We start from the raw sequence: 21,855 nt of genomic DNA on the forward strand, positions 1-21,855 counted from the left end.
ATAAATCAAAAAAGTTCTTTGTGAGGAAATGTTTTTAGACATTCTGATTAAGGGATCTCTTCAAGCTGTAAATGTTTTCATTAATTTCAATGAGGAGATGAGAAATTAAACCCATTTCTTGTGCTTGACATTTACCAAAGCTTTTAAAAACTAGTTTTGAAATGCCTGCAATGTAAATTTCTTTCTAGGTGACAACTGAGTGAAAACAGAGAAGCAGAAATGCAGCGACTCTCAGGCTTACCTCAAACTCGGCGTGCTTGTGCACATCTTCAGCTCTTTGTCTGTTTAAAATAAACTCTGCTTCATTTGCAACACGCACTATATGGTCTTTCATTGCATGACATAATAATCTAAAATAAGAAAAATAAAAATCAACCTTTGTGTCTGATGTACTTAAGCAGATTTAGTTAAAATGGTTAAAAAATGTAATGAAACTATTTTCATGCAATTGCCAAATGAGTTGGCACAGAAAATACAATTTTATCCAAACTTTACTGCATTCGTGAAAGTGTGAACAAATTATATGTAAAAAGCTTGCTATTTATTATTGAAGGGAAAAGTTCTTTATAGAAGTGTATTTCAGGCATGATTTTAACAGCCATCTCAATACGGACACTAGACTATCACTAAAAAGTCTAGATTTAAACTCAGATTGATCCCATTCTATCATTAAATACAGATATTTCAAAGCCTTAGAAAAATAAGGAGATTACCAAAGATTTGAAATTCTATTAAAATTCCAAAAGAATATTAATATCCTTTATATGTTTTTCAAACACTGGAATGAAAAGTGCATCATGTTTCCAAGTCTTCACGACATCAGAACTTAGACAAGTCTTACTGAATAGGAAGGAAAAATAGATTAAGACTGGACTGAGACTGAAGATGTCAATCAGATACCTAGATTAAGATCACCAAATACCATGAAATGTATAATGAAATTGCAGCTTAAATAACACGGTTTTAAATATTGCTGATATCCTATTGGGCAGGATGAATAGAAGCAACTCCTTCTTGTCCCTGCAGTCCACACTGAAGGTTGCCTGCTTCATTAAAAATCGCTTTGGTCTTTTTATCAGAATGAAGGAAATATATGTCAGGATGCAAAGACCTGACAGGTCTGTTTAGAATCAGGAAGAACTGTTTCTCTTTGTGTCAGACTGGCACACAATCTGGGATTCTCTTTCTTGCAACACCAGGGAAACAATTTCAGAGATTCTTATATTAGGAATGTGACATTTCTAGACATTTCACCCTCAGGTTAGTGTCTGGCGCCTTAAAGCACTGCAATGGAAGTCGTGACTATTAGAGGTGAAAACAGTGATTATTAAACCTTACACCTATAAGATCTGAATTCTGTTCTCACCTCCTTTGGTGTGTTCTACCATTTGTGAAAGAAGGAAATAACTTACCCTGAGCTACTGTTTAATATGGGTGTGTGGCGTGGGAAGACAAAAATACTGGGGCCTCTGTTTAGAGATAAAGACAAACAAGTTTGGATCAAGGCTTCACAGTGGGTATTCATACTTTAATAAGCTACTTTGTATTCTTGAAAGCAAAAAATGTTTTGGCAAACTATCATCTGAAAGACATTAAGTTGCCCCTATTGTACTCTTTAAAATTGATCTTTACATTAAAATCCACTCTGATGAAAGATATACTTTAGTATTTTATTACTGATAAGTGTTCAGATTTCTATTGTTTAGATGTAAGTGTAGAGCTTCCCTCAGATATGGATTAGGAGTGAACATTCATGATTTTAACAAGCTCCTTTAAAATGAGAAAATACTAGAAGTGTTTAACATCTGAAATCAAATTTGGCATCACAGGTCTTCCTGAACCTTTCTGTCTTATATTAACTACCTGGAAGAAATTAGCTAGGATTTAAAAACCGAACACAGAGATTTCAAGTGTTTACTAGCTGTAGATAGCTTTTTGAATGAATAAACTACTGAATAAATGGAGCACAGTACAAATTCAGTATCTTTGAGCCATTTGTGGGCCAGGCAGGATTTCTAATTCCAAACGGCTTGAGGTGAAATCAATAGGTTTCTCAGGCACTCCTTGCCACCAAGATTTTGGTGAGAAAAGATTGAGACTAACTTCTATCCACTGGGTTTATTATTTGGGACAGCTGGACATAGTTTTTATACCTCAAAAAAAACCCAAAGCCAAAACAAAAACTAAACTTCCTCTGTTCATGAGTGATGGTAAATGCATGCTATCTTCATCTTAGTTATATTTGTCTGTAGTAAGAAGCATTCCCATTCTCTGTGCCCATTTACACACTAAAACCACCTACAAGGGGCTTCAAATGGATTCCCAGAGAGTGCTAATTCAAGCTATAAACAAATATCTTGCAAATACACAGAGAAAAGATATTAAAGAACTCAACACAAGTCTCTGGTTGCTTTACAGAAAATGGAAACTTTGAAAGACATGCAGCAGATGATTCAAATCATCTGGCTGAAACTGCTGGTGACCCCAGATGTACTTCCCACCCCTCTAATGGACCTTTCTACTCCAAAGACTGAGAGAATTGATGCCGTTGGGAACAACATCAGACTTGCTGTATCTTTTGGATGGCACATTATGCAAAATGATCCAAATTTCAGATAACCTGGCAATGCTGCAGGTCTTCAGGGTCCAAAATCAAGATGTCAAATAAGAAGTGACCAGGGAACATGCCTGAACACTGGGGCTTGACTGTCTACAGCACTCAAATCCTTAGCTTGGCTACCAGTAATTTTTTGGCTCACTCTAACTGCCATGCAGCAAATGTACAGGCATGGTCTGAGGTACAGTTAACTGAAGGTACATCAATGAGTCTGGATCAACTTGAACTCTCTCCAATGTTACCCAAGAAATTTCTGCAGGTGCTCTCGTGCCATATGCCAGCATACATAGAACACACCATTATAGTGGGTAGTCCTCACATTATTCAGTTAGTCTGAACTAAACAGACAAAATCATAATGATCTCTTAAGATGAAACAGGAACTGCACAGGCTTCAGGGAAGACCTGGACTAAGTGCTACGTAGGATGAATGAGGACATTCTGCTCTAGGAGGTGCTAACCTTAAGCAGTATGAGCATAGGCCAGTCTGGGCTACTTGAACTACAGACGCACCTGCTCTCTTCCTTTATTGTTTGTTATGTTATCTATGGAATATCTCAATATTATTTCAACTGTGTCTAGCCTGCTGTTTCATGCACTCTCACATCTCTACCACTGCTTGTGATTTATTCAAGAAAAAGACAAAAAGTTGTTTGCATGGTGGCCAATACATTTGGATTAGGACAAAAGTGAGACCACAGCCTATCAACACTATGTAATCATTAAATAATATTGTATCAATGTGTGCTAATAATAGTTATGGTGATTCGTTTACCTTAGGTATGTCTATGCACCTAAGACAAAACTTCAAAGACTAGGTAGACTATGCTTTTGCATCTAGAAGACCATTAAGAATTACATTAGTCTTAATTTGCTAGAAAGCCAAACTTTTGAAAAAGAGTTAAAATCAAGGCCATAATTTAGAAATCTTGCATACCTCCAGAAGCCTTGGCCTGGATGTTTTGATTTGCAAGTGCAAGAAAGTAAAGCAGAAAACAGAAGTATAATAAGTAAAAGCAGTTACATGTGTCAGCTTTAAAAGAAAAGGCAAGGTCTACTACAAGGTCGTGGAAGCAATGCCTTAGAAAGGTTTTGGCAAAGGAACTTGCTTATGTTCAAGGAAATTTGTTACTTTTTGAAACATAAACCACTATTTAAAAATAATATTTTTTTTGGCATGAGATAAAATGGTTGTAACTATCATTTCAATTCTCATAGAAAAAAAATATATAAATTATTCAGAAAGGATGCCAAACTAGGTAAAATCTCACACTAAGTGGCATCAAAGGCTGCCAATGCATCAAAAAATCTCCCTTGCACTGCAAATAACTGAAAGGAACAAGGACATCTGGGTCAGCAAATTCACTCTTTCACTGCAACACACAGCTAAGTCACACAAACTCTTTTATACACTATCTTTAGATTTAGAAGTAGAGCTCAAGGAAATATTTTTCATAAACTATCTTTAGTATTTTCATGAACTCTAATTCACAAAAAGTGTCTTCAGTTAAGGGAAATGTGATTGAGTTGCTTGCCTACAGCACAACCTTAGAAGGTCCTCTGATGGTTAAAACCCTTTCACTCTCCAATCCAAATGTATTCTTCAGCAGTCTTTAGTGTTTCATTTTATGCAAATTTTGCCCTTAGGTTTACAGAATCCTATTTTCTGCTGACCTTCTGATATTCCATTTATCCTTGTCTTACTGGGCTAAGTAAAACAGTTAGCAAAAGAGATTGCCTTTTCTTTTTAGCTGTTGTTGGGTTTTGGTTGGTTGGTTGGGGTTTTGTTTGTTTGTTTTTCTAATTTCCTATACTGATTTTACCTTTTCTGCAAGTGCATGGCCAAAACTCTCAGCAGCATTCTAGACAAGTTTTGATCACTGCTTACATAAAAACATTGATGCCATCTTATTCAATGGAAATACTTTTTCTGATACAATTTTAGATTTGTGTTTTCCTTTTTCTTAGCCCCATAGCCTGTAATTTTGCTTAAAAACATGTCAGTGACAGACTGGTCTTTTACCTCCTCAGCCTTTTTGAAAAGATGCACCAACAGTCTCTAACATATACTCCTAAGAACATTAACTTCATGTACAGTTATATTATAAAGTATTTATGTAACTTATTATAATGTATAATCTTTGTATTACTGCAGATTTGAAACCCACTCAATATATCCTGACTGATATTTCAGTCATCTGCTCAAGTATGTTTCTCATCCACAGGTTTTCCCTTTGGGGGGAAAAAAATCTGTTCTGTGCATCTTTACTGAACCATCATCCTATATTGGAGTGGCCAAGTAAGAAGGAGATTGAGGTACAAAATGAGTATGTACAGAGGGAAGATTTGAAACCTGAGAAAAGTACTATTTTTATGGTCCTTTGTAAACATGTTCTTGAGTGAGATCTTATCACTGACAACTGAACATTAGCAGTGACAGAATTATACCCACTGTCTTTTTCATCCTTGTAAATCCTCATCCTGCCTCAGAAAGCACCACCCTCAAAAGACTAGTAAATGGATTGATGTTAAGACAGTGATCAATCAGACCTTCTAGTCATACTCATCAATCTCTAGACAAGTAGTCCTCCCAAAGGGCTGAAGAGTTGTATGAAAAGTGTCACCACAGGCTTGCTCTATTTTTTATACCATTTCCCCATAATTCATGATATATAAAGACAAAAAAGACACTGATCTGAAATAACGTTTGGCTTTGTCCTGCGCATCCACTTCTTCAGTTGTATCACTGAATCTCCTACCAGAATTGAAGACAAGCGTGCTGCTGTGTCTTTCCCCAGATCAGCTAATATCAACCAGGAACTGATGACCAGCAAAAATGATATCCTTTCTGAGTGGCAAGTTTTGATGCATAAGGTAGAAATTAAACACTGACTTGCTACCTTATGGTTTCTCTTTACCAAGACAAGCTTGATTTCTATTGATGGCCGCAAATTAATGAACCACAGTTGAAGGTCCCTCACTAGGAAATGGGTTTGATTTGGTTTTAGACTGAACCAAAAAATCTTTCACTAAGGAATTCACCAACAAAGTCATGACTTAAATGACTGCAGACTGGGCAAAAGTACATCACAGAACATGGCAGTTCACAAATATGAGTTATTTCAAAATGTTTAGGAGAAGATAAGAAGTCATTTTAAATCCATGTGGCTTGCTTTCCTGCATTCTGTCCTCAGCAAGGTTACTTGTGAAGTCTAAAGTGCTTACAGGTTAAAGGAAGATGTTAAAAAGTATGTAATCAGTCAGAATCCCCTGTTTTTCAGACGCTGAGGTTTAAAAGGCTGGATTGTGGAGTTCCACATTCCAGGAAGTCATTCAGGTAAAATGCCAGAACCTGGAAGAATTTAAAAGCTTTTAAAGAACATTTTTATTGTTTTGAAATAGAGGCAGTGATAAGACTATACCCAAACTGTCTTCAAGCCATGTAAAAACCATAAAATGTTTTCAATGCACTTAGATGTGGATTGGGACAGGTTATTGGTACACCTATCAGGAGGGAAGGATGAAAGTTTGCACCTCACTAACTATTCTAAACTTGCTATCCTGTAGTCAGTTCTTCCTAGTAATAACCTCACCCAGAGAGAGCTTATAGCTGTTACACTGCTAGATAAAACAATTGTGTTTATGCTACCCAATCTCTCTTTCATTTGAGATAAACTAAAAACCCCAAATCATTCCCAAACAGCACTTTTCAAAACAGACTACAGAATGAACATTTGTTATAATTTAGCTAGGGTCTTGCATCCTCTACTCACTCCTGAAGTTCTGCCAGCTCACATGTCCAGGGAAACAGATGTTTCTCTGACTTACTTTCATCAGATGCCCATAGATTACTTTTTTCCAAGAAGCAGCCTGGAAATATGCCACTTTTTCACCAACACTGTTGTTTTGACAATTATTGCTCTTAATGGCACTCAAGAGAAATTAAATATATTGTTGCACTTAGTCTCTTTAATAATGTAGATAAACTGGTCTAACTTTAAGAGTTCTACAAGATGCAGTACTGCTGTAAATACTTTGAAAGTAAATTCCTATCAACTTTAGAAGGTAATGTGTAATTTAAGCAAAAGGGTAGTGATGAAGAATTTACTAGAAAAAAGGTTGAAATTATAGCATGCAAAGACCAGCTACTGGACAAGATAAACACTTGACAAGATAAACACTGTGAAAGGTAACTCTCAATGTTTCAGAACCATCACAGAAGCTATAACAGACTTAGTGAAACTCAGAGTTGTCTAAAATGAATCTATCCCACTCCTTGTAAAGATTTTCTGCTTTGCATAACAATTTTCTAAATGAAGAGGAATATGTCTTTTTGAAATGGTGAACATCCAAGACCAGCAGCTACAACTTAGATAGTCTGCATCTCAGCTTCTCCTTTCAGATATGACTGAATCAAGAAAGGCTAGAAGGTGAGAGGATGCATTGAAACCTCTAAAGACCTAAAAACTCCAGCTATACTGACCCCAAAAGTATGCAGATGGATACTGTAACAGTGTATGCTTTGTCTAATACAAAGTGACTTAGTCTAGAGAGAGGGCAAGGACAGCTATAGTAAAGAACATGAGATTATAAAAACCCACATTTAACAGGGAGCTCAACCTCATGCCTCAGCTGGAAGCAATACAGACATTCAGTGACCAGTTTTATAGAAGTATTTATGATAGGAATCCTCTACCAATGGAATATTACATTAATGATAAATTTCCATAAAACAGCAACTTATTGTTGATAAAGGATTACTTCAAACAAAAGTTACAGCAACAGAATTTGGTTACATCTGTCAAATATAGAATAATCAAACACCTTTCACAGAATCACAGAATGTTAGGGGTTGGAAGGGACCTTGAAAGATCACCTAGTCCAACCCCCCTACCAGAGCAGGATCACCTATATGAGATCACACAGGAACGCATCCAGAGAGGTTTTGAGTATCTCCAGAGAATGAGACTCCACAACTCCCCTGGGCAGCCTGTTCCAGTGTTCCATCACCCCCACAGTGAAAAAATTTCCCTCATGTTTACATGGAATTTCCTATGCCTCAACTTCCACCCATTGCCCCTTGTCCTGTCATTGGGCATCACTGAGAAGAGCCTGGATGCATCTTCTTGGCACTCACGCTTTATGTATTTATAAACATTAATGAAGTCACCTCTCAGTCTCCTTCAAGCTAAAGATACTCAGCTCCCTCAGCCTCTCTTCATAAGGAAAATGTTCCATTCCCTTAATAACTTTTGTGGCTCTGTGCTGGACTCTTTCAAGCAGTCCTTCTTGAATTGAGTGGCCCAGAAATGGACAAAACATTCTAGATGCGACCTCACTAGGGCAGAGTAGAGGGAGAGGAGAACCTCTCTTGCCCTACTAACCACAACCCTTCTAATACACCCCAGAATGGCATTGGCCTTCTTGGCCACAAGAGCACATTGCTGGTTCATGGTCAACCTTCCATCTACTAGGACCTCTAGGTCCTTTTCCTCTTCACTGCTCTCCAACAGGTCAGTTCCCAACCTATACTGATCCATGGGGTTGTTCTTTCCCAGGTGCAAGACTCTACACTTGCCCTTGTTGAATTTCATTAAATTTCTTCCTGCCCAGCTCTCCAGCCTAAGTCTTGATGAATAGCAGCACAACCTTCCAGTGTGTCAGCCACTCCATCCAGTTTTGTGACATCAGCAAACTTGCTGACAGTGCTCTCTGTTCCCTTATCCAGGTCGTTGATAAATATATTGAATAGTACTGGTCCCACTACTGACCCCTGAGGGATTCCACTAGATACAAGCCTCCAGCCAGACTCTGTCCCATTAACCACAACTGACTTCTTTCCTTCAACCACTTCACAATCCACTTCGCTACCCAATCATCCAGACAACACTTCCTCAGTTTAGCGGCAAGGATGCTATGGGAGACAGTACCAAATGTTTTACTGAAATCAAGATAAATCACATCCACTGCTCTACTGTCATCTATCCACCTGGTTATATCTTCATTAAAGGCTATCAGGTTGGTCAGACATGACTTGCCCTGGGTAAAACCATGCTGACTGCTCCTAATGACCCCCTAGTCCCTGATATGCCTAAGCACTGAGGATAAGTTGCTCCATAACCTTTCTGGGGATGGAGGTGAAGCCGGTCACTCTGTAGTTACCTGGGTCCTCCTTCTTACCCTTATGAAGACTGGAATGATGTTTGCCTTCCTCCAGTCCCCAGGCACCTCGTCTGCCATGACTTACCAAAGATGATGAGGTCTGGTGATGACCTGCTCCAGCTCCCTCAGCACCCATGGGTGCATCCCATCAGCACCCATGGATGTCCAGATTACTTAACTGTGCCTTAAGCCAGCCCTCATCAACCCAGTCCTCACCAACCAAGGAAAACTACTCCTCTGTCATGTCTTCCTGTGGGGCCTCAGGGTTCTGGAGCTCCTGAGGACAGTCTCCAGCAGTATAGATGGAGACAAAGATGGCATTTAAGAACAAAGTCTTCTTTGTACCCTCTGACACCAGGGCACCCACCTCATTCAGCAGTGGGCCTACATTGCCTCTAGTGTTAGCTTTTCCTGCAATGTAATTAAAGAAGCCCTTTTTGTTGTCCTTGACCTCCCTTCCAAGGTTGAATTCCAAGGAGGCATTAGCTTTCCTAGTTGCCTCCCTAATCCTCTAACAGTCTTATACTCCTCCCTCTTCTTATCTACTCCTCCTTCCATGATCTGTAGACTCTCTTCTTCCACTTTGCTCAGCAGTTCCCTACTTAACCATGTGGGTCTACTGGGCCCCTTTCTCAGTTTCCTGCTTGTTGGAATGCTCTGATCTGGAGCTTGGAAGAAGTGGTCCTTGAATATTAAAAAAAATCATAGGTCCCTTTGCCTCCTAGTACCCTGTCCCATGAGATTTCCCCTATCAATTGATTGGATGCTTCTACCCCTTTCCATATCATGGCTGGGTACTAGAAGTAGGGAAGAGAAAATAACTTGTGCCCCAGACTTGTTCACCACCCATCCCAAAGCCTTGAAATCTCTTTTCATTCCACTCACACTACAGGATGTAGCTTCTTCCCCACCTGTTTGGAAGATCAGTAATGGATAACAGTCTGCTGACCACACCATGTTGGGGAGTTCTCTAGAGATACCCCTGATTTGGGCTCCAGGAAGACTGCAGGCTTCCCTATGATGAAGGTCAACCCTACATATTGGGCCCTTTGTTCCTGCCAGGGGAACTGAGGGCCCATTTATATACTGTATGTGAGTGCTACTGCTTCCCCAGACTGAAACACTTTGCTCTCAGATGCAAAATATTCATGATGTCTGAAGGCCAAGTATCTCACATTCCTAGATGATTCTGGTGAACTCCCCATTCTAACCTCAGAGTTCCTGAGATCAAGATCCTTGTCAAGATAGAAACAATGAAGAGTGTCCTTTCTCCTCCCTTCTTGGACCCAACTACTAAATGAGTTCCTCAAGCAGTGTCTGGGGACCCAACTGCAAACGGACATCATAAATCAAATATGGCAAATGGCACCACAGATATACCTTTTAACACAGGGCCTGAGCATTTAAATATTTGAGACAGTGAATAATGACTGTGAGCTCATTTAACACAAACCAAACTTATCAGATCTGCCAAACTCCAACAGAGGATGTCCAAAGGACAATTTGCTGCAGTTACCCAACAATCCTAGTTGAGGTAACATGGAAAGAATGTAAGTCTTTATTAGTCTCCTTTCAGGACTTAATCAGTAATTCATCTACATTTAAACAAACACAATTTTCCAGTCTATTTAAACATTCTACTACTCTTTCCAGAAAATTAGTGAAGCTTCTCAACAAAACAAAGTTTAAAAGGAAAAGGTCTCCTGTGAAGTTTAATTATGTTTGGAGGTCCAGGTATCTGGATATGCAGAAGTATGTTTTTCATGGCTAAAGGCAGAAAGCAGACATAAGTACAAAGATGAAATTATAGAAGCAAAGCTTGAAATTTAAAATCTGAGATGAAACATGGTCTCATGTTTCCTCAAATTTATATTATGGTTAGATTACTCTTGCTATTTGAAATGAGGAAATTCTGTTAAAAAATAAAGGAAATTATTTTAAAGTACAAGGTCATCTCTTTAATGAGGCGAGTATTGTGAAAACATTAAGAGGGGAGGAAATGGAAGGTGAGAATAATAATCAAATTCTGAAAAACTAATAGATAATGATCTGTAACATACATCTCTTAGGCAGGATAGACCCCTGAGATACTCCACTTGTCAAAGGTGTCAAAGTAGGCTATAAAAAAAATTAACCACAAGCCTTGGAAACAGTTTTCTATGTGGTCAGTTGTGCATGCATTCAGATGTAGCATTCTAACTCTGATACATGAATATTGTGGGACACAGTGTACAAAACCTGCCAGCATCCTCTTTGAACCCTTTCATTAAAGACAGAGGCTTGAGAAACTTTGGTGGAGACTGAGGCAAGTAAGTCATTGAACATCTCAGTCTTATCTGTCATTAAATCATCCAATCCATTAAGCAACAGGCCACATTTTCCTTGGTCAAACTTCTACTACCAATGATGCAGCAGAAGTTCTTGTTGCCCTTGATATCTCTTCCAATTCTCATTTCCAGCTGAGCTCTGGCCTTCCTGACAACTTTCTTTACATGTTTAAGCAATCTCCAGACATCTGAGCTGCTCCTTCCAGAAAAGGCAACATCTTCTTCTTGCTTTTGCTGCCTATCTTTCTCAAGGAACTTGTACCTGCCCATCACATAATTTCTGTCATGCAATGCAGGTGATCCCACCAAATCTTGTTCATTCCAGTGATGTTACTGTTTTGTGGCTACATGTGGAGTCATTTCTACTTCTGGTTTCCTAAACTGTACATATTAGTATACATATTTACTTGAGGGGGGATGCTCCTATCTCTGGTTCTTGTGACCCTGCACGCTTTGTTTTTGGACCTCATCCATCATAACAACTTAAACTTCCTCCCACATCATGCCTAGAGTACTCTTTTCATGTCTTCTTTTACAGCCAACATTGCAGATGCATCCAGCTTTTAAATTAAGAAGCCTACTTACATGTATAAACTAATGTAAATTTGAAATTGGAACTAAGCTGCTACCAGTGAAGCTCTTGACATGTATGTTACCTTCAACATCACAAATTCTTAGCATGAGACTGCTTAAACAGCATGAAGTTCAAGATCATAAGTGGGATGTCTCTAAATCTTTCAGGTATATTACAGAGTGGTGTTCTACATTTCCAACTTAAGTATCATAGCATATGTTTTCCTTGGAAGTATTAATTTAAATCTGTAGTCAAATACTCTTGCCATATGAAAAAAAAACCTGTTATAACAGTTCCTATATTTAGAAAACTCTACTGGAATGTTTGTAAGATGAATTCTACAAATGTGTGCTTCAGACCTTCCTAACCAAACATTATCTAAACTGAGAAAAAAAAAGAAATTAATACAGTAAATCATGTGATTGAAAAGGCAATTGATTAAAGTGACAAGAATAGATTTATAACCACAACTAAACCAAAATATTTTATTTCAGAATATTTCTAATCAAGTTAAAGATCAATAAAACACTTGAATGATTTCAATCAGAAACAAAAAAAGCTACTCAGACAGAAATCTCCTTATTGCATCCATATGTTAAAACAGACAGACATCTAATTGAAGAGCCTCCACACTACATTTAAACATTTTCCCTCATGTTCAAAACAAAAAGTTTCCTCAAAGCTGTTGATTTATTACCCAGGTCTCTCAGAATCTTACCCAGAAAGTCCTTCAAAATATTCTTAGTCTTCATTTTGCTTTTAATAATTTGAAATTCAATCATTATTGCACAGCGATTATATGCAATTTTACATCCCATTAACCCTGCTTTGTTTTAATTATAAAGATCCTTTGTTAGATTCCTTTAAATGATCCTGTTTATAATTTCAGGTTATCCTAGGGAGCACTTTAATTCAGCTGCACATTCATCAACTGTTTATGTCCTGTTAATTGTTGACAACTGCACAATTGCATTCTCTAGCTATGATTGATGAATTGCATTCACAATTTTAGCTATTAAGCAGAATAAATATTTATAACAATTTCCAGTTAAAGGATTGTTATCTTTATACCCAAAAGGGTAAATTAAAAACAAATGAGCTGATTGCAAAGGAAATTCACACACACTTGTTCTAAAACATCTTTCTGACAAAAGTGTACGTAGGAACATGCGTCAAGGGCAGTTGGATTAGACATTCCTTTGACTGGATTTAAGCAGCAGTTCTTAAGCACTACTTTGTTTCCTAAAGCTATTGTTAGAGGGGAGCGGAGGTTCAACTCATATCTTATTACCTGACTGCTAAAAATGTGTAGATGTAGCATTTGTTTGGAATGCGCATTTTACTGATAGTGAGCATGCAAGTAATATCTGGACTCAATAGCCTCAATAGCCAAGAAAATAAAGAAGGTCAAAATGGGATTGCATATTCCTATCCAAGAACATCATCTTTGTATAATTAGTCTATTACACTATGCACTATTTACTGTATAATGTGCAGTACATGACCCAGTCAGGAGAGCCCTTCTCTGGTGTAAACTCATACTGCTATTTCACAGCAAGAAGAATTTCCAATGAAAAGACTACATTTCTGACTGCTGTATTGCAGTATAACTTCAGTGTTCACAGGGAATCTAAAAGAATTTTCACCAAATAAAATGTGGATAATAAGGCACATGCTCTTGATTTCCAGATACTATATTCCTGCACTCTCATCTTTTCTAAACTTCATTTTAATTGAATACATGATTTAACTACTGATATATCAGTTAGACAAAAAATATCCTACAATAAAGAGAAAATTTGATATTTTATGTTGGTAATGACATACTGTTGAGGAAAACAAGAAACCACAAATAAAACAACAGTATCTCTCCCACAGGCATTTTGCTGGTTTTGGGATGTTTGTTGTTTGTCTGTTTATTTTTTGTAGGGAGTGTGCATTTTGTTTTGGTGTTTTTATTATTTCGTTTTTCAGCTGCAATTATCAAGATATCTCTGGATTCAAACAGATTTAATGTACTGGCCAATATGAGTCACACACAAGTGGTTCCTCTTGCCTTTGGCATTCCACTATCAGGAAGGCCAAAGAGTCTCTCTTTGCGGCTCAGCTTGCTGGCTGGAAGTGCTGACAAACACTGCACAGAGCAGAAGATAGATACAGCATTAAAATGACTTCAGGATTCATAATAAAGCATCAAATTGGACCAGAAATGCTAGATAAAATAATTCCTCATGAAATGGTAGTATAGAGAAGTGCATTTGAACAAGGAATGCTGTGCTCCTAAAACAGATGGAGCAGCAGATGGGTTTACAGATTGGGCTCCCTAGACTGAGTAAAACACCCTTGCTGCTCTGGAAAATGGTGGTTCAATTCTCAAATAAACTCAAAGCTATACACAGTTCATGGGAGTTCTATTTCCTTCTGTCAATAAACAAAATCTTCAGAATTTACACATTTCCACATTAAATATTTACTGTATAAGGTATCTATACAATAAATCTCTTAATTAAAATGGCCTTTTCACAATCTTTCTGGAACAGATGGTGAGAAAGTATTATCACCCAATGGAATAAATGCAAAATGACTACTTGTTCAAAAGCTTTAAAATTAATTACCTTCCTTCATTGATGAGCTCAATAAATGCAAGTCCTGCATTCTTCTGAATAGAATTTTGCCATTCCTAAGAAGACAAAATATAACATGATCAAAAACCAAGGATTTCAAACCACATCTCTGAAGTTGACCCTGATGAATTCCTAAGGAGCTTGAATCTATGCTGAAGGCTGAACTTCTTGATGTAATGCCTCTTTTTAATTTATGTTTTATTTTTTGTTAAAAGAAGAATGACTTGGTCCTTTTGAAACTGCAATTAATTCTGTAATTCATTTCAGGTGGTCATGATTTTTATTTCACCTTTAAGCAAGCTTTAGTTTCCTTATATAAAGAATATGCAAATACATCTTGTTTCTCCCATTTATACAGTTGCCCAAACTTATTTAGTGCAACAAACTATGGCAGCAATAATTTCTTCACATTCAATCCTTGTTTCTTCCCCATTATAACTGAAAACAAAAACAGTCACTGATAACAAACTGAGCTTCATAATTCCTTTGCTATTAACATGGTTAACAAATTTTCAACAGAGAATTAAAACACCTAATAGAGATTAAAAGATAACAACTTTTACCTCATATATCACCAAGTCACAGAGAAAATTCTCAACACACAATAAACTGGCTTGCTGCCACCATCACACTTCTGATACACAACATGAAACAAAAAGTTGAATTATCTCTTTGTCAAGTAAAGATTATTTTCTTTTGGGATAGCTCATTAAACCTTTGCATTAAAAGCAATAAGCATTTCTTTTTCATCACACAGGAAAAAAAAAATCAAAATACCTTAGCTGGATTATGGTTCAGAGATATATTTCTAGTCTAAAACTCCATGTTATAAACAAAAAAAGGTAGAAAGAGTTACAGCTACAGAACTATTCTGGTTTACGTTTCATTTTTTCCAGTACTAAAAGTTCAAGCAGAAAATCCCAATGCTTCTGTCCTGATATGGGGGTGGGGGAAGATAGCTTTCCACAGATAAAGTTTCTCAAAGAATACTTATGAAAACTTTTTACTAATCAACAAGGCTCTTCATACTGATTCTGTGAAAATTCACAGATTTAACCAAGTCAGACATCTTAAAACCCCTAACAACAATAATCTTGCACTCATTATTGGTTTTATATGAAACAAGCTATTAAAATAGCCAATGGACAAACACACCCTTAAGTCATTACCGAGCCAGGTGTGTCCTGATTAGGGAAGATGTAGTATCAACACTCAAGCTTCTAGTTTGTAGACTACAAAACCACTCTAACAAGTCTTTTCTTCAGTGCTGCCTATTTTGATATTTTTCAAATCTAGTAACTGAAGCAAGCCTAATTATCTAATTTTTGGAAGCAATTAAATCACCTTGGTAGTGTACTAAGTCACTTTCAAAAACTAAGAAGGAAAAGGATCCAATTACCTAAACACAGACACCTAGTGACATTTCAAGAAACAATAGTCTGGGTTAGAGATAGTATTTCAGGCAGAGCATTATTATAATTTCTAATTAGAGCCTTTTACTGTATATTGTAAAAACCTCCATTAGCACTTTCTTTTGAGATAGTTTTATGCACCACTGCTGTAGGCAAGAAAGCAGTACAGCTGTGGCTACGTTTCAGGAAAGAAGTCAAAAAGAGAAAAGAAGAAATTAAAAAAAAATATATGAAAGAAGGCTCCCTACAAAAAAGCATGCTAATTAATTTTTTTAAAGAGAGACAGAATTTCTACCTCTGTCTGTAAGAGAAAGTCTTTTGTCAGATCTTCCTGCTCAATGCAAATGTCTCAGATACTGCAGGACATCCAAAATGGCTAACTGGATTTTAGGTGAGATATACTAAAGTACCTGATGAATTATTAGATAGCTATGTGGAACCAAACGAATCTCATCTTATGCCTCCATGAATGGAAAATCTCATCAATTTATCCAAAGTAATTATTAATGATAAAATTGTGTGAAATCTGCCAAAATCCAGTGGAAAATGTAATGATGCAGGACTATAAAGAAACCAGGACCAATGATTCATGCATTGCTTCACTACAAACATGACACTACAAATCTCACAACAAACTCCTAACCCTTCATTAATCCACAAATAAGGAAACAATTATTATTACTACAATTTCCTCTCAGTTTTGTAGTTTTAAAGTAACACATTTAGGATGGTGAGAAGTGAACTCTACTTGTGAAGAGGCAGTTTCATTTTAAAAGACCAAACAATAAACCAAAATACTTAGAAATGCCAGCATGACAACTGCCTTTGCAATAGCTGTCCAGATCACTGCATGTAGTTTAAGAACTAGATTAAGATGCTCAAAGAATGGACATTTTCTCTCAACCTCAAGAAGCATGAAGCAGAAAGATAAACACCAAATATAATGGATGCAGTGATGGTGATTGGAAATTTTATGCTATCATCAAACAGAAACATATTGCAGACACTTGGCTATTAGCAGGTAAGCGAGCACACTGCATCTTAGTCAGCTTTGGTGTAGTTCATATTCTGAATCTTCCGAGACTTAAAACCACAGCTGAGGAGACTTTTCTGTGCCTCAAAAATGCTGATGGCATGCTGAAGTAATGGAAGACTTGAACAAAATCATATCCCAGAGAATTTCTTCTGCAGAAGAGGAACGTATTGATGTTTCCTCCCTTGGCACTCCTGCTTGAAAGGGCAGGGGAGATGACTACTGCTGCAAGTAGCGCACCCCTCAGAACAAGGCAGGTCATGGAACACTTGGAGAGAGAGGCACATTTAGAGACTAACACAGTGTTCAAGAATGGTGGCATAGCACTTCTTTGTACTAAAACCAGAATGAAGATATCAAATTTCACTTTTAGCTTTATTCTTGTCAAAACAAATTAAATATAGTAACTTCAGACATTCCGTTCAATTCCTGTCAGTAGGGCCACGTGCTAAATGTATTATGCAAACTTCAATCAAAAGACATCAAAAATGTCTAAATCATTAGGATATTGGCAATTGCTGTCTGCTGCCCCCACCTTATTTGTCATCCTCCTCTATTCTGTCACTGACTGAAAAGCATCACTGCATCCAAAACCCATCAGTGCACGTTCCCTGACAGAAGGTTCAGACTGAATCTGGTTATGAAACTGTCCATAAAGAGGAGGACAGGAGATGAATGAAACAGGAATAAAAGATTAAAAATTCTAAATAATGAACCATAACACACCACAGATATTACTTGCAATTTTGGGGGGTGTTTTTATTGTCTTTTATTTATTTTTCCTTTCAAATCACGGGGGACATCATCTTAATCTCTGATATTCTTAGATTTAGAGTGTAGTTCTCTAGTTATATTTCTTCAAATCATTTAAAACAATAATTTCTTTAAATAATTTAAAATAATAGCAGCTAAGGAACAAACAGGAACAATTAGGCTTGGCATGCTAGGAATATTATATTTTCAAAATCAATTCTTGTTTACTCTCTCTCTCTATATATATATATTAATGCATGATGCTTCAAAAATTTCTTTAAGAAGATGTGATAATACCCTGGGATAATATTAACAATCAAATAACAAATTTGACAAAATACTAAAAAAAAAAAGAAAGGAATAGTGATTCTCAGAGTTTTCATAATTTACAGGACAGCTTTTATCCTTTCCACTTCGTGCAAGGAAGTCTGAAATTGTGTCACAAATTGCAAGTTTCTCAGCCAACTACAGTTACTGAACGGACAGATACCAGGTGTAGCTATTGCCCCACTATTCCCTTTCCAATACAGGTGCCACTGTCGTGGTCAATTGTATCTTTGGACTTCTCTGCTCTCCATGTTTTAAACTAATCTCAGGGTTTTTTCTTTGTTTGTTTGTTTCTGTCATATTGAACATTTATTGAATTTTTTAGTCTAAGATACTAACACCTCAGTTGATACCTTAGTTCTTCAATCAGGGTATTTTCATAATAAGAACTGAGCCAGATGAAATTCTATTATATGGAATCTCTTCTTTCCAGACCCTTGAATACGTATGGAGAGAAGTCTTGGACTGAGATGAACAGGTGCTACCTTCTATCAGGGGAAGGAATAGGAAATGTTGTAAAAATGCCCTTGCAAATCACAACATGCATGCAATTAGCTTGGGTTTGAACTCCATAGTGTGAAGTTAATTACCTTCTAAAATCACCAACAACTTGCTTCACTTAAGAGGAAAAAAAAAACAAAACACAGGAAGTGTTTTGTAATGGCAGAAAACCATGTCCATTATAAGTAGGAAAAAACAGAAAAACTAAGATGTGGCCTTATAAATTCTTGAGCAGAATCTTGAGAAGATTACACAGTTTTTAAGATCATAGGACTGCCCTTAACATTTGTAGAAGAACTGATCAAAAGATATTGAAATCTTAAAATCTTCCATTAGTGTTTGAAATGAGAACCAGATTTAAGAAGTCCAGTTTTACTACCTTTACCCTTCCCCCACATTCACATACATACTGCTGTTGGTTGATAAACAAAATGTAATTTTTGGCTGTATTTGGTTTGGCTGAGCTGGAGTTAATTGTCCCCAGACCATCGTTCATAGTGCTGTGCTTTTCAGTGAGGTAGGTGGGTGTTGATAGCGTACCAGTGTTTTTGCTACTGCTGAGCAATGCTTGCACAGCACCAAGGCTGTGCCTTTTCAACATTTCCACCTCAACAGCACAGTGAGGGATAGGCAAGATCTTGGCAGTGGACACAGCCAGGCCAGTTGACCCAAACTGACCAAAGGGGTATTCCATGCCACATGTTGTCAGCTCAGATGCAAAAGCTAAGTGAAAGAACGAAGTGTGGGGATGTTTGCTGATGGCATCTGTCCTCTGGAACAAGCCCTGCTTCCTAGGAGTGACAGAATATCATCTTCTGAATGGAAGTAGAGAAAACATATTTGTTTGCTTTTGCTTCTGTGCATGGCCTTTGCTTTTGCTTTTCACCCTACTCAATTGCTTCTATCTTGACTCATGGGCCTTTGGTTATATTTTCCCTCTGTCCTGTCCATCTAAAAAGGGGACTGATAGAGCAGCTTTGGTGAGCATCGGGCCACCAGCCAGGGCCAAACCATCACACTGACCTAATTTTTCAAGTAACTTTCATATTAGTTTTAAGATTTTATGACTGATCATTCATTTTAAAAGCAACTATTTCCCACAATAAGGAAGTTGGAGAATGACTGATGACATCTTCCTGGATGGCAAATCTGCAAGCATTTGAATACACCAGGCTTCTTGCCAAATCACAGAAAGGAAAGGAATGTGAAACTTCTATTACGCTATGTGAATATGACTTTAACAATGCAGCAAATTTAGTCTGAAGCGTTAGATTACACTTTCACATGACTAAAGCCTATTTTTCCTCCTCTATTTTGTTGACTTGGTATAGTATGTTAATTTTCACTTTCTTGGTAATACACAAACCCACTGCCCTTCATATCACTTGTGGCAATTGCCCAATTTATGTTGCAAATTAAGGCAAATATTCCCAGAGGAACATTTCATTGGTATCTTAGAAGAAGAGACACCCCACAAATAACATTGACATTATCTAAGCAACAACAACTATCTTCCAATATAGACTGAAGATAGAAGATGCATGCACCACCACAGTTTTTCATTTAAGAGACACAACAATTATTGTAAACAACATGTGTTGCCATGTATGGCTATTAATCCTGAAAGCCAATCCACTTATTACTCAACTTCGATGTTAGAGGTGGATACCTGATTTGAAGTCTTCCAAAAAGCAGCACTAAAGAGAAGACTTCTGATGTACGGAAAACTACTCCTCACATTGTCACCACTATATATATATAGTGAAAACCCTCAAAACTGTGTTTATTAATAGCTAGAGCAAAAATATCAATTCAAAAGTTTTCTTCTTCCCCTGTAGCTGGTACTGCAGTTCAACTGTTGCTGGCAATTGTATGTAACAACCTACTTGAGTACAGAACATGTTCTGGATTGTGAAGGAATCCATATGAACATCAGAACACAAATACACATTTAAGTTGTACCACATTTGCTAAAGGAAAAAGTAGAACTGTTGTTTCTTTCTTGCTAGACCTTTATATAGTAAAACTAGGGTGACAATATTAGAGAAAGCACTTCAGCTACAAAGATTTTATTTGCTGAACTTAAACTTGACCCTGTGGTCAATGTGAAGTTACAAAGCCTCAGTTTGGAGCTACATGACTGACATTTTCATACACCTTTCTAATGCTTTGTGCTGTGTACGACCACCTGTGGGAATTTGTTTTGGTTTTAATTTATTTTTGTCCCATCAAATGTAAAAATTTCCTTTTTCTTGACTGCCACAGAGGTAACCCTTCTTCCTTAGAGCCCCAGCCATCCTTCCTGCCACCTGCTATGACCTCTTGCTTTCATTGCCACTCTGAAAATACAATTAATAAAAAAAAATATTATTTTGTCCACAGTTACTTTTAGTTATGATGTTACTGTTTCCATCATTATATGTATTGGTGGAAGGGAGCAAGCAGGAATATGGAACTAGGCATGGAGATGTTACAATACATCGGTCAGTCTGATTTGGGACAGAGAGAAGCTTAAGCTGCTAGATGAAACTGCTGCTTAAGACTATGATTTCATTAGATGCAGAGATCTGGATTTCAGCTTGCTGCCAGGAAAGCAGGAGTGGCATTTTCTCACTTCTCTGTGCTCCCAGATCTGCAGTTTTGAATCCCTCTCTGAGGGATTCAAAAAGCTCTGTGGCTTTTGAACTAGGGTCTCAGCTAGCTTAATGCACTAAACCAGGAAACAAACATTTAAACAGTTTTCAGATGTGTTTGTGAATCAGCCTTTCCAATATCAGCACTGGTACAAAAGTGGGTTTAGTAGAGAAGAAGTTGCGGGAAAAAAGCATATCAGATCCACAACTTTGTTAGAATAAATGTTTTCATGATATGCTGGAAAAACACATTATTGAAACAGTAAGTTTCTGTATGTGTGTTTCTGTGAGTCCTTACATTCTACATCAAATTTTAATTCAGTTCAGACTTTTGCAGTGATATGATACGCAGCATTGTCTCCTAGTTGCACTGATACACATACAGAGATAGTGGATAATCCCACAGGACAAATGGGAAAACACAGCGAGATGCAAAACATCCAAACTGTTTCATGATTAGGAGAAAGGAAGATTAAAAAAATGGTATCTCCACAGGATTTTGCATAACCCACCTTAATTTTACCACCAAAGTTTTAACAGACTTAATTTCATAAAGAGACTAGGTCTCAGGTTGATTTTTCTCTAGATTTGAGAAGCAGTCATTATTTAACTTGTCTTCAGCCTTCATAATGCAGTTGGTGTCAAAAAGACAAATAGCAAACACTTCTGCTAGTGTGCTGCTCTCACAGTTGCTCAGAAAGAGCTATCACTTATGAAACAAAAATTGAAGACTATGAGAGCTCTAGGAGTACCTTTGGAGGGAATAAATAAGGACCAACAAGCACAGTGCAAGCTGAATCTGATGCTGGCAACAAGATTAAACAGATACAGAATTATTATAAATAAAGCTATAATGAAAACAAAAATGTTTATAATAATGTCTAAAATGAAAA

At 37.2% G+C, this 21,855-nt stretch overlaps 1 protein-coding gene across 12 annotated transcripts in view; it reads right to left on the reverse strand.

The window, feature by feature from the left end:
- NBEA (neurobeachin) overlaps positions 1–21,855 on the reverse strand; it is a 505,074-nt gene that overhangs the window by 237,551 nt on the left and 245,668 nt on the right. For all 12 annotated transcript variants that reach the window (XM_068142943.1, XM_068142938.1, XM_068142931.1 and 9 more), the window contains 2 exons: positions 14,295–14,359; positions 242–350 (listed from right to left, as the gene is read on the reverse strand). In XM_068142943.1, coding sequence (XP_067999044.1) covers positions 242–350; positions 14,295–14,359 — 174 coding nt within the window. The remainder of the gene's footprint in view (positions 1–241; positions 351–14,294; positions 14,360–21,855) is intronic.

Source organism: Melanerpes formicivorus, unplaced genomic scaffold (assembly GCF_026170545.1).
Source record: "Melanerpes formicivorus ecotype bairdi unplaced genomic scaffold, bMelFor1.0.p_v2 SCAF_1, whole genome shotgun sequence".
NCBI lineage: Eukaryota > Metazoa > Chordata > Aves > Piciformes > Picidae > Melanerpes > Melanerpes formicivorus.